This window comes from Microtus ochrogaster, chromosome 17 (genome assembly GCF_000317375.1).
Source record: "Microtus ochrogaster isolate Prairie Vole_2 chromosome 17, MicOch1.0, whole genome shotgun sequence".
Classification (NCBI taxonomy): Eukaryota; Metazoa; Chordata; class Mammalia; order Rodentia; family Cricetidae; genus Microtus; species Microtus ochrogaster.
In genome coordinates, this window is record NC_022019.1 from 8,095,850 (window position 1) to 8,107,758 (window position 11,909).

Here is an 11,909-nt window from a genome sequence, read left to right on the forward strand (position 1 = left end):
CACATGCATACACCCCTCACACACACGCACATACATACACCCCCTCACACACACGCACATGCATACACCCCCTCACACACACGCACATACATACACCCCTCACACACATGCACACAAGATTTTAAAATGTCCATGTCATGCAGGAGTTTATAGGTGTGTCACTGGCCTTGTGTCATTCACTGAAGGTCATTCACAGTAGAATCAGATCTGTTAAAATGTAGATTCCGGGTGTCACTGACAGAATTCTGAGTTGAAGTCATCCCCCCCCCCCCCCCCGTCTCTGCTGCTCCCCCTTTCCCCCTCCACTCTAATTGAGTAAGCACATTTCTTCACCAGGAACGCCTTATTTGGTCAGCTGGGCCACAGGCTCCAATTAGCAGGTGCGGGAGGGCTCAGTGAGTCTTTTTGAGGTTACTGTGTCTTTGTGAAGGCAGGGAACAAGCACAGGGGTTTAAAGATCACACGGTGAGTGATGTTGGAGTCCTGACTCTGAACTCAGTACAGCTGTGCAGAACCAGGACAGCCCGTTTTGGTGGGAAGGCCACTGTAGCTCCAGCTGTGATAAATATGATGGCATATGGTGTCATCACCAGCCAAAAGCTATACAGAGGAGCAGGGCCAGCCTGGCTGGGTTAATGGGAACTGTGCTGGAAGCTGAGGTATTGCACAAGCAAAGGCTGTAGGGCAGGAGCCAGGGAGAGTATGTGGGGTGGGGCCATGATGGCATCTCTGGGATAGCGCGCGCGCACACACACACACACACACACACACACACACACACACACACACGGTGGGGGGGGTTGGAGATTAGAGAGAGGTGTTTATTTTAGCTCTTGGTGTGAGGGGCATCCTGACAGAGAAAGTATGGGGGAGAGAAGCTAAGAACAGGCTGACAGGTCAGCTGTCAGCCTCAAGGCCCATTGCACAGTGACCATTTCTCACTTTCTCCAGTGAGGAAAACTAAAGGTTCTAGAACCTTCCAGAACAGCACCAGCAGCTGGGAACCAAGTGTTCAGACACATGAGCTAGTGTGTGTGTGGGGGGGGGGAGCTTTTTTTTTTTTTAGAAAATAAAGATTTATTTATTTTTAGTTTATGTGTTTGGGTGACTCGCCTGCTTGTATGTCTGTGCACATATATGTCTGGTGTAGGCAGAGGCCAGAAGAGGACATCAGATCCTCTAGAACTGGAGTTACAGACAGCTATGAGCTGCTATGTGGCCTCTGGGAATAGGACCTGGTCCTCTGGAAGAGCAGAATGCTCTTAAATGCTGAGCCATCCATCTGTGCAGCTCCACAGAGCATCTCCTATCTAAACCATAGCAGCATCCCTTAACCAACATGCTTGGGACTAAGAGTATTTCAGAGTTTGAACTTTGGAATGTTTACATAGCCTTTACCAAATGAACATCCTTAATCCAAAAAATCTTCAAGTCTGAAAAGCTCTGAAATTTAGATTTTTAAGCACAGTGCCGGAGCTTAAAACATTTCAGATGCCCAGAGCCTTTTGGGGTGGGGACCCCCACCAGCAGTGTTCAGGAGGATCATAATGTTACTTTGAAGGACTGTGAACGTAGGCACAGAGCAGCAACACAAAGCCTTGGCAATGCTGCCTTGGGAGAGAAATGGTCTCCTACAGTCCAGACCCCACAAGCCAGGGCATAGGGCCGTACTTGAACCTGAGGAGCTGGGGATGGAATTGGGAGCACGGAAAGTCTTCCTCCAGAGAAGAGCAGTTGAGAGGTGGTGCTAGACTGGTCAGGGTAAAGAAAAGGGATGAGCAACTAGACACCCACTAGATACTCAGTGCCATGACACAGGCGGCCCAGACTCCAGCTTTTGCTGTATTGTGAAATACCATTGAAAGAAAGATGAATGAGCATCGGAGTTGCCGCCCCAGAACCGGAAGGTCATCGAATGGAAATGGCTGCATTCAGTTACAAAAAGTGCAAGTGACATTAGGGTTGACAGGGACAGAAACTGAAAGCACCCAGGCATTGAGGCCATGAAGTTGTAGTTTTTCCTGTGATGGAGAGATGTCATAAAAAGTCCCTTGGAGAACAGCCAGTGACGACTGCAGTGGAAGGCATTTGCTTGTGAGAAAGCCATCAACTTCTAATAGGCTGTTTCGCATTTAAGTTGGTTAAAGGAAACATTTAAGTTGGAAAAGGAACACTACTTAAATCAGAGACTTCAGAAATCACCTGTGTGTTCTCAGAAAGACTTTTCCGCCTTGCTTAGGTACTACAGATGGCACAAGGCAAGTCTAGGTGGTCGATGGCTCTTCTAGTGTACATGATCGATCTCTAGCAGTGTATGAAACTGGGTGGGGTAGCAAATGCCCATAACCCTAACTTTCAGGAGCTGGAGGCAGGGCTCTCTTAGGATCTGGCGGTCCTCAGTGGCATGGTGTGTTTGAGGCCTGCCAGAATTTATGAGACCCCCCACTCAAACATAAATAAATATTGAAGACACAGTGGTCTTTGACACAGGACCTGGAGGACCCAAGCTGGATCTGACCTGAAATCTTCCTCCCTGAGCATCAGCTTTCATGGTTTCAGACGATGTCACGCAAGCCTCTAAGGGAGGGAAGCAGCCAATAGTCCTACCCAGCTATGATGCCCTTGAGTTAAAACAGTGACTATGTGGCACAATAATTCTTAGGGTGTAATAGGGGCACTCATACCTTGGCAGTAGCCAATGCTGTCTAATTGGATTGAAGACCTGCTCAACAAGAGGGAAATCTGCCTGGTATTAGAAACCAAGTCAGCCACTCAGGGCCAGTGAAGTCATGGATCTTCGAGGGAAACACACTACCACCGCTTTATTAAGTCAGCGTAATTCTTAACTATACTCGAAATATTTGCCCTGATACCTGCTGGCGAGTATAGTTTTTACTCCTCATCATTTTAACTTCTCTTTGCAACAGACAGAGACTATTACAGAAAACTACAGCCAGTCAAAATGCAGGGAACAAGAGATCGTATGGAATCTAGTCCCAATGAACGCATCTGTAGCTCAACCCCTGTACTGGGGGCTCTGAGTCGTCATGGAAGAAGAAACAAGAAGAAGAACCAGAGAAACAGGAAGTCTGCTGTGATGTGTTTCCTAGAAATGTCTGAGAAACTACACTCCTGAAGTCTTACAAGACTTAAGCATGACCTGAACAAGAACGACACCTGTAGACGTAATACTAACATGGAAGGGGAGAGCTCATGGGGCCTCAACCGTAGACAAAGGCAGCTATGGAATGCTGAGAGAGGGAGACCTGGTCTTCCCCAAGGCAGTGGCCCCTGATTGGTTCGCCAATACCAGCTGGTCAACACTGAAGTAATAATATACATACGAATGACATTGTATGGACTGAGGACGTTGTATTTAGGGATATATGTAAAACAACAAAGAAAAAGAGGTTGCAAACTTGAACGTGCATGGGGGAGGTTGGAGGGAGGAAAGGGAAGGGAGAAATGGTGTAATTATAAAAATAAATTAAAAGATGAAAATAAAGAATAATAGACAAGTACATAAACTGAAGCATAAATTCAAACCTCTCTAAAATATGGTACGATGGTGTTGAAATAGGAGCGGCGGGGCTGCGTCCCCTGCACCCTGCCGCCCACATGGCTAGTTTAGCTTATGTCCCGAAATAATTACACGGAAACTATATTCTTTTAAACACTGCCTGGCCCCAATAGTTCCAGCTTCTTATTGGCTAGCTCTTACATATTGATCTAACCCATTTCTATTATTCTGTGTAGTCCACAAGCTGGCTTACCAGGAATGATCTTAACCTGCATCTGCCTGGAGTTGGAGAACCATGGCGACTCACTGACTCAACTTCTTTCTCCCAGCATCCTGTTCTGTTTTCTCTGCCTACCTAAGGGTTGGCCTATGAATTGGCCTAGGCAGTTTCTTTATTAATAAGAAATCATTCCCACATCACGATGGTTCTCTTCTATAATCCCAGGACTAGATGCTGAGGCGGAGGCTACAGAGTTCTCAAAAAAAAAAAAAAAAAAACAACCCAACAACAATACAAACAAGATGAAAAGCCACTACAAATTGATCTGTTTGTGCAGAGCCTTGCTCAGCTTGCAGAAGGCCGTAGGTCTTAGTCTTGGTAGGACACAAGAAGAGTGTACACACATACAATCTTTTATTATTTTTATGAGGTGCTGTTTTAGCCCAAAATATTGTTAACTAAAGCAAATCCGATCACTAAAGTTAACTGTCTCTGGAGTCTTTCATACTACTGTGGGCCATCTCGAGTCATATGGACTGTCCTAAATATTCAAGAGTCATCCTTAGTCTTTGAGAATCTACATTTTCTCCTAATCCCACAGTCCTGACCAGAGTGGCTGAGCCCACGTCCTCAGCCCTATAGTCTTCTGGGATCTTTGCCTGGACAGGAAATCAGATGTCAAGGAGGAGGCCTGGTCATGCCCCCGCAGGGCCTTGGCACAGTGGATATTTACCGTTGCAATAGACTGTGGCCTCCACCTCCACACTGGGAAGCTCCAGCCGGCAAGTTAGGACAGCCCCTTGTTCTCTCGGGCATGGTTTTTGCAGGGTCAGGGCAGAATTTCTGGTCATCTCTGTTCCAGGGTGAGTGGAAGGTACTGAGCAGTGGGTGTGTGCTGTCAGCAGTGAGGGGCTTCCTGGACTGCCCCTTCAGAGGCCATTTAAGATCCGCTGCCTGAGCCTCGAGAAAGGAAGGGGTGTTCATGCACCCACCTTCCCTGCTATGCCATTCTTGTCCTCAGATGGGTTTTATGTCAACTTTCCTTTTGTAGGAAGGAAGCCAGAGTTGCTGTGTGTGGAGATGGCTTTAGGGAGACTGGCGTGGGGGCACCGAGGTGCTCTCCATGTCCCCACCGTACAGTGTAGGCTGCCATCCACACTGCAGAGCATTGTACTTATTTTGGCTTCACTTTAAAAAACTTTCCCTTCGTCTTCCTTCCTGATGTGTTGTGGGATCAGGGTTTCTGGCCCCTCAGTGCTCGGTTGTATAGGTCAGGTTGCCTAGAAGGAGGCCACAGACTCTGGGATGGACCCAGGTTCCTGGTCAGCTGCAGGGTACCTCTTCCTGGAATTGGATAAAGGCCTGCTTTCTTATATAAAGTGTCTGCTGCCAGTGTATCACGCTTCCTCCTGTGTGTTAGGTAAGAGCTGAACCACTGTGCTCCACCCCTGACCCTCTTATTTCCACGGTGTCTTGCCATGTAGTCCAAGTTGTTCTGAAGCTCGAGACCCTCCTGCCTCAGCTTCTTGGGAGAATGAAAGGCCAGCTCCCTGTCCTTTTTCTCTGGCGATACCCTCTGGTTAGACATCAAGTCAGTCCTATCGGTTTACAGCCTTGGTTGAGGGAACCCTGGGGTGATGCGCACACCTGCTTCTAGGCAATCCGGGGGAGGAGGACTGGGTACAGAGCATGTTTAGATGGGGGTTTCCAGCTCACTTCTCAGGAAGCTTGAGAGGAGTGGCCCCTGTGGCCTGTGGGTGATGACAGTCCTGCAGTGTCTAAGACCATGGCCCCATTCCCCAGGAGACATCCGTGGGTATTACCAGGGATTACCCTGCCTTGGTTAGACCCATGAGAAGAATACCATCCTGGGCAGACTTTTGGACATCAGCTTCCTCTGTTGTGGGACATTTTGCCCTTTCCTCTGTCCACTGTATGGTCCAAAGCACTATCGCTGCTCATCTCTGACTCCAAAGAGGGATTGATTTCATTGTCAGAGGCCAAGTGCTAGAGTAGAGTGAGACCAACCTACCCGGAGCCTCCTGGAGGGAGAGGAGAGCGACTGGGTTCCATCTCAGGAGTCTGAAGGGTCCAATGTCAGATATATCACTTTTTTTTTTTCTTGAGACTGGGTCTCACTATATAGCCTTGGCTGGCCTGGAACTCTCCATGTAGACCAGGCTGGCCTCGACATCACAGAAGCCCAGCTACGTCTGCCTCATGACTGCTAGGTGCTAGGATTAAAGGCATGCACTACTATGCTTCCTCAGCTGTACAGCCTTTAACAGGCGGGAGCTGGGATTATGCCAGAATAATCCCTGGAGATGGGGAGATCAGAATACTGTTTTTAATTTGTTTACTTTTAATTGTGGTAGCCATACCATAAAATTGACCACTTTAACCATTCTAAGGGGGTGGCTCAGAGGCATTAAATACATGAATACTTTTGTCTTTTACTAACTATCAATCTTGAAAACCTTCCATTTCTGAAGGAGGCTTACCCTCTTAAATATGGACCAGATTGTCACAGTACGGACTTGTTAGGCACTGCTAGGCTGTGTTTTTTTGGGGGGGATGTTTGTTCATTTTTATGGGGAATAGCCAAGGAACCAAGTATGAACCAAGAAAACCAGAGCTGAGGACCACACCAGCATCTCCACTGGGTCCCTCCCATTGGTGGGGCCTTCCTGTCTCTAGGACCCTGAGGTGTGAGTCTGCCAAGGAGCTGGGTTTTCTGCGATTCTCAGACATTAGCTCGCCAAAGTGGGTGAGGTGCACAAGGAGGGACCAGGGAAGAACCAAGCTTTGGGAGGTTCTGTCTAAGGAGTATTTGAGACAGGGGTTACTGTGTAGCCCAGGCTGGTTGAAGCTAGTGTCTACCTGTCCTCTGCCTCCCAGGCTTTGGGGTTGCAACATGAATCATCACACCTGAGTCTAGGATGGGAAAGTGGTTCCGGACAGTGGGGATAGGGAAAGCTATGTCAATTACTAGTATAGAAACCTTGTCCTGGGGAGGCTGGAAGGCTTGGGGTTCTCTGGGAGTTCTCCACAATTGTATATGGGATGTCAAGGTGCACCTTGTGTATTCTTTTCAAAAACAAACCCCTACAGTTCTGTGCACATTTACCTCCCCCCCCCCCCCGCCCGGTGTGCATGTGCCCCTGTGCGTGCGTTCCTTTCTCAAGTCTTCTCTTTGGATGTGGAAGCCAGGGACCTTTCCAAAGTTGTCCCCACCCCACCTGCCACCTAATATAGGTGAGCTGGGGTGGGCCAGAGCAACACCCATTGTCAGCCATGGCCTTGATTCTCTTACTCTTCTCTCCCTCTCCTAAGGTCAATCCACCATATTATGTCCCTCTGGTTGAGCTAGTCCCCCACCCAGAGACGGCTCCAGCCACAATGGACAGAACCTATGCCTTGATGAGGAAGATCGGGCAGTCCCCTGTGCGAGTCCTGAAGGAGGTCGATGGCTTCGTCCTGAACCGCCTGCAGTACGCGGTCATCGGCGAGGCCTGGAGGCTGGTGGAGGTTCGTGCCTGGGTCCCTCCTTCCTTTCCGGTTCCTCCTGGCCTCTATCCCATCTTTCTCCTCCTTCCCTGTGTCCCCTCTTCTATTCTTCCCTCCCACCCTTTCCCCCTCTCCTTATCTTCTTCCCCTCCTTCCTCTCTAGCCTCCATGGTTGAGTTGGGAAGGAGTCACTTTCCAAGTCTGTCAGAGTCAGAGGACACTCGTGGCTCCTTGCTCTCTTCTGGAGACCTAGGGCCTTCCACTTGGAAACAGAACACAACATAGCAGTTCACTGTCTGTCTCTAAGTCACTATTTGATAGCAGACACAATTGCAAACCTCTCCTGCCCTTTGTACAAAACTACCTATGTGACATGTTGTGTTTTCCCACAGACCAGTTTTAACTCTTAGTGTCAAAATGTTTCAGGATGAGAAAGTATTCTTTTGGTACAAAGTAAATTTGTAGTCCCTTAAAGAATCTAGCTTATTTCAAGAACTGAGGAAAACCATGATAAATACAAAACTTGTTAGTAATAGGCTTGTCTGCTTCATGGGCCAGACACATAGCAGCCGCATCCATGCAGGTCATAGTAAAGTGTATAAAGGACTGCCTGGTTCTCAGGCGAGGGGGACAGGGCTTGGCTGGACCGTCCCTACTGGGTGGAGCGCCACGGCTCCTTGCAGAGCGCACAGGACGGGAACCAGGAAGCCAGCTGTACCTCGTCTTTTGTGGGTGTTGTATTTCCTTCCAGCATTTCCTCCAGGCTTCAGCAGGTGTGCATGCCATGTGTGACTCCCCTGTCAGAGTCACCTTGTGACCCCACTGCCCGTGCACGAGGTGCGCACTGTGCCGTGACTCAGCGTTGAAATCTGCCTCCCACTCCACACCTGCAGTGTACGTGCTGGCTCTCACACTCCTTGAGAATGTTTCAGAAATCAATCAGTGTCAGGATATTTGAAAGGAATCCTGTACTTAAAATACCTTCTTTGAGCTCTATTTAAGATAGTACAGCAGTCTAATAGACTCTAGAGATTTTGTACTGGAGTACGGCGTGGTGAGAAGTGGTGCTCTAGCAATTTGGGCTTTCTATCTGTTAGGTTTTTAGGGTTTTTGTTCATTTGTTTGTCTTGGTTTTTGGCTTTTCAGTAAAGGGTTTCTCAGTGTGGCCTGGGTATCTAGGAACTAGCTGTTTAGATCAGATTGATCTCGAACTCAGAGATCCGCCTGCCTCTGCCTCCCGAGTGCTAGGATTAAAGGTGTGTGCCACTACTGCCTGGTGAATTTTTAATTTTGTTTTTAAATTCAGAGTAATTCTTTACTCTGAATTAAGTCTTGCTCAGTTTACTCTGAAAGTTGTGAACCAACTCAGAAAGAACGTAGAGACCTGTGTAGGACTTTAGGCAGAAGACGTGCACAAAAATCATCTGTGTTTGACCACACAGCGGAACTGATTGTAGGCTGGAAGATCTGAGCAGCATTGGTGCATCTCCTTGTATTGCTGGAGGAAAGCACACTGGAGTGGATGCTAACTTCACTGCCCTGCAAGCTCCTTCTGTCTAGACATGGGAAGGTTAAGGAAGTGTGGTTAGAACCCAAAGTCTTGCAGTTCCTGTGGTTCTAGAGAAAATCTGTGCTCCAGTGCAAGGGTCTGAAGACTGTTATCTGTGGGGCTCTGGGCTCTACCCGGGGACTGGGAGGTGGAAGGCATGCAGAGAGCATAGGGTGGAGCCCAGGAGCATGCTTCCTTTTACCCTATCAGCTTAGCAGCAGCTCTTTAATTCATCTCGCTGGACCTTGAGCAGGGGACCCTGGATACTGGCTCTCTGCTGAAGCAGTTGCTGGCATTGGCTTCTGTGTGTCCCCATGGACCCCTTCCTTTCTGTAGCTTTCCAAAGTTGAGTGATAGGTTGTGGTTTATCTGGAGGTGACTGGAGAAAATAACACAGTAACTGCCAGCCGCATGAGCCCTCTCCCACAGAAGTGTGTCTGATGCTGTAGCTGCTGGGTTTGGCTGAAGGATACCTGACTGTTGTATACATTCTTATGGGAAGGTCTGTGCTGCCTCTGGCCCGGTTCCTCTTCAGCCACTACAATCAGCAAAGACTGGGCAAACCTCTGCAGAACCCTGGCCTTCTGCTGCAAATCTGGCTGCTATGCTCTCAGCCTCCGGCCTGGAAGGAGTTAAGTGAGGCCTCACAACTTCAGATAGAGCCTGCTGAACTTAAGTTTACATTTTGGGGTGTTTCAGCTTGTTTGGAATGTTTCAAGTTGGACTGGGGTTTTCTAAGTTTGATTCAAAACTCTAGGGTAACTTTGCTATCAAAAGCAGAATTGAGGCTAGTCGCAGGCCTTGCGAAGCTTCCCTTTTCCCAGTCCCCCTTCTTCCTTTCCCTCCTGCCTTCCCTCCTGCCTTCCCTCCTGCCTTCCCTCCCTCCCTCTCTCTCTCACCCTACTCCTTCTTCCCCATCAGAGTTCTACAGATAGCTCAGGAGAGGCACACACACTTTGCTTTCCAATTCTGAACTCAAATGCTCCAGAGTGGGTATCTTAGGGTTGGCCATCACGCTGTTTCACACCAGAGAAAATGACAAAGGCCACATCTAAGTAAGTGACACATTGTCCAGAGCACCTTTGTACCTGCCAATGATTTACCATGTTTATATGTGATGATTTCCAATTAAGTAGAATCCTAGTCTTACATCAAACCCATTTTCTAGGTATACAATTGTTTATACTATTTAATGTCTTTCCCACTAGCAGAATTTCTGTATCGCCAATATTTTATAGCACCGACTACAGCTGAGATATTTATAGGCATCTATTTGTGCAGATCTTTAATTATTCACTTGGAGTTGATGATGGAAGCTAGAATGACTGGGTCCCACGGTGTTCATATTTTTAGTTCTCGGTGCGCACTGCCAGCTTGAACTCCAGATGCAACCGCTCACCTGTTCACAGGGGTAACACAACCACGCCCAGCTCTCATCCAACCCTCAGCTCAATTAGTGGGTGAGCGCCATTTCATTCTGAGTTTTCAGGGTGCATTGTGGGAGGGACTTGTGCTAAATAAGACACGTTCATCTTTAGAAAAAGGATCTAAGAGCATCTGTGAGCAGGGCCAATTCTCTTTGTTGGAAGGTTCTAGCTCGTGACCAGTCTTCAAATATCTCCATCTGGTACCTGCACCAAAGTCACCCACGAGGAAGAGCAGAGAAGTGTGTATCTCTTGATGCCAAGGATGCCATAGGTGGAATTCCTTGTCCGTGAAGCAAAGGTAGACAGGATATTAATGGCAAAGGGCAAGAATTAAGAAAGATCTCTCCTCAGTGGTAAGTGAAGCAAGTGGATATAGTTTAAAAGTTAGACAAAGGCATAAAATATGGCCATATTTATAATTAGAGGGAAGAAAAGTCATTGGAAACATGGACCAAAAGACAAAGTGATTGATTTATTTTCTAAGCATTTAAGAAAAATATAAAGTAATTTTTAATCATTCTAAATTAAATGGGAAGGTAACTCATATTTGCCTGTAACTCCAGCTTTAGGGTCTGGGGACCTTTCCTGGCTTTCTGAGGATCCACACTCACGCGGACACACTTACAAATAAAGTAAATCTGGAAAAGTAAAACATACATTTGCAAACTGCAGAGCAGAGAAAGGCTGACTGTACAAAACAATGATAGCTCATACACGTTAATGAGGAAAAGGTGAAATACCAACAAATAGCTTACTGAAGAGAAGATTTCATCCTTATATGTTTAAGAGATGAACAATCGCCTGGACAATCCCAGCACTCAGGAGGCAGAGGCAGGAAGTTCTCTGTGAGTTGGGGGCTAGCCTAGACTACATAGAGAATTCCAGGCCAGCCAGGGACACTGGTTTCCAAAAGAATAAAAGAAAAGAAACAATTGGTTTTACGTTTCCAGCTGTTTTCTCTTTGTCCTGCTTAGCGCTGCAAGTGTTTTCTATGCTCAATTAGCTTAATTGTCTTTAGTTTTGCGTTAGCCTATATAGCATATTAGTTTTATAGGTATAATCTGTCAAACTTTAGCCTTATGACTGCTATCAGTTTTGGAAATAAGATCATTAATTTGAGTTTTTAAGGTTTGAATTTTTCACATACTTTGTATAGTTTAGGTTTTTTTTTTATCATTCTGTTGTTGTTCCTCCTTAAATAAGTTTGTATGTTATAACATTGGAGCTAATTCTATTAAGTTTCAACGGTTTTAAAATCACATGCTATCTTTTCACTTTTTGAATAAGTTTTTGGCATTCATTTACTAATTCAACTCCATTTGTTAGGAGTTTGAATGGCAAGCTTTGTTGCAGTTTTATTAGTATGAAAAATTTTAATCATTTCCTTAGTATTTATCTTAGTAGGTGTAGTACCACCCATCTTAAGTATAACTCCCTTTTAATTTCCTGGCATATTCATATTTACTTCATTCCCTTAGTTGATCCTTAAAATTGTCGCAAAGGACTGGGTACAGGCACAGCAATGAGAGCGGAGGTGAGAGCTGACTCACACACCGATGTACAGCGTGTCTCTGAGTTGATGGGACAGCTCGACAGGGAGGAGGAAGCTCGCCGAGTCACACCCCGATGGACAGCGTGTCTCTGAGTTGATGGGACAGCTCGACAGGGAGGAGGAAGCTCCTAGAA

The 11,909-nt window shown here is 46.9% G+C and overlaps 1 protein-coding gene across 1 annotated transcript in view; it reads left to right on the forward strand.

Annotated features, from left to right (window-relative positions):
- The window catches only part of Cryl1 (crystallin lambda 1), a 110,441-nt gene that overhangs the window by 77,999 nt on the left and 20,533 nt on the right, over window positions 1–11,909 (forward strand). Inside the window, exon 5 of the mRNA XM_005355432.1 lies at window positions 7,074–7,268. Coding sequence (XP_005355489.1) covers window positions 7,074–7,268 — 195 coding nt within the window. The remainder of the gene's footprint in view (window positions 1–7,073; window positions 7,269–11,909) is intronic.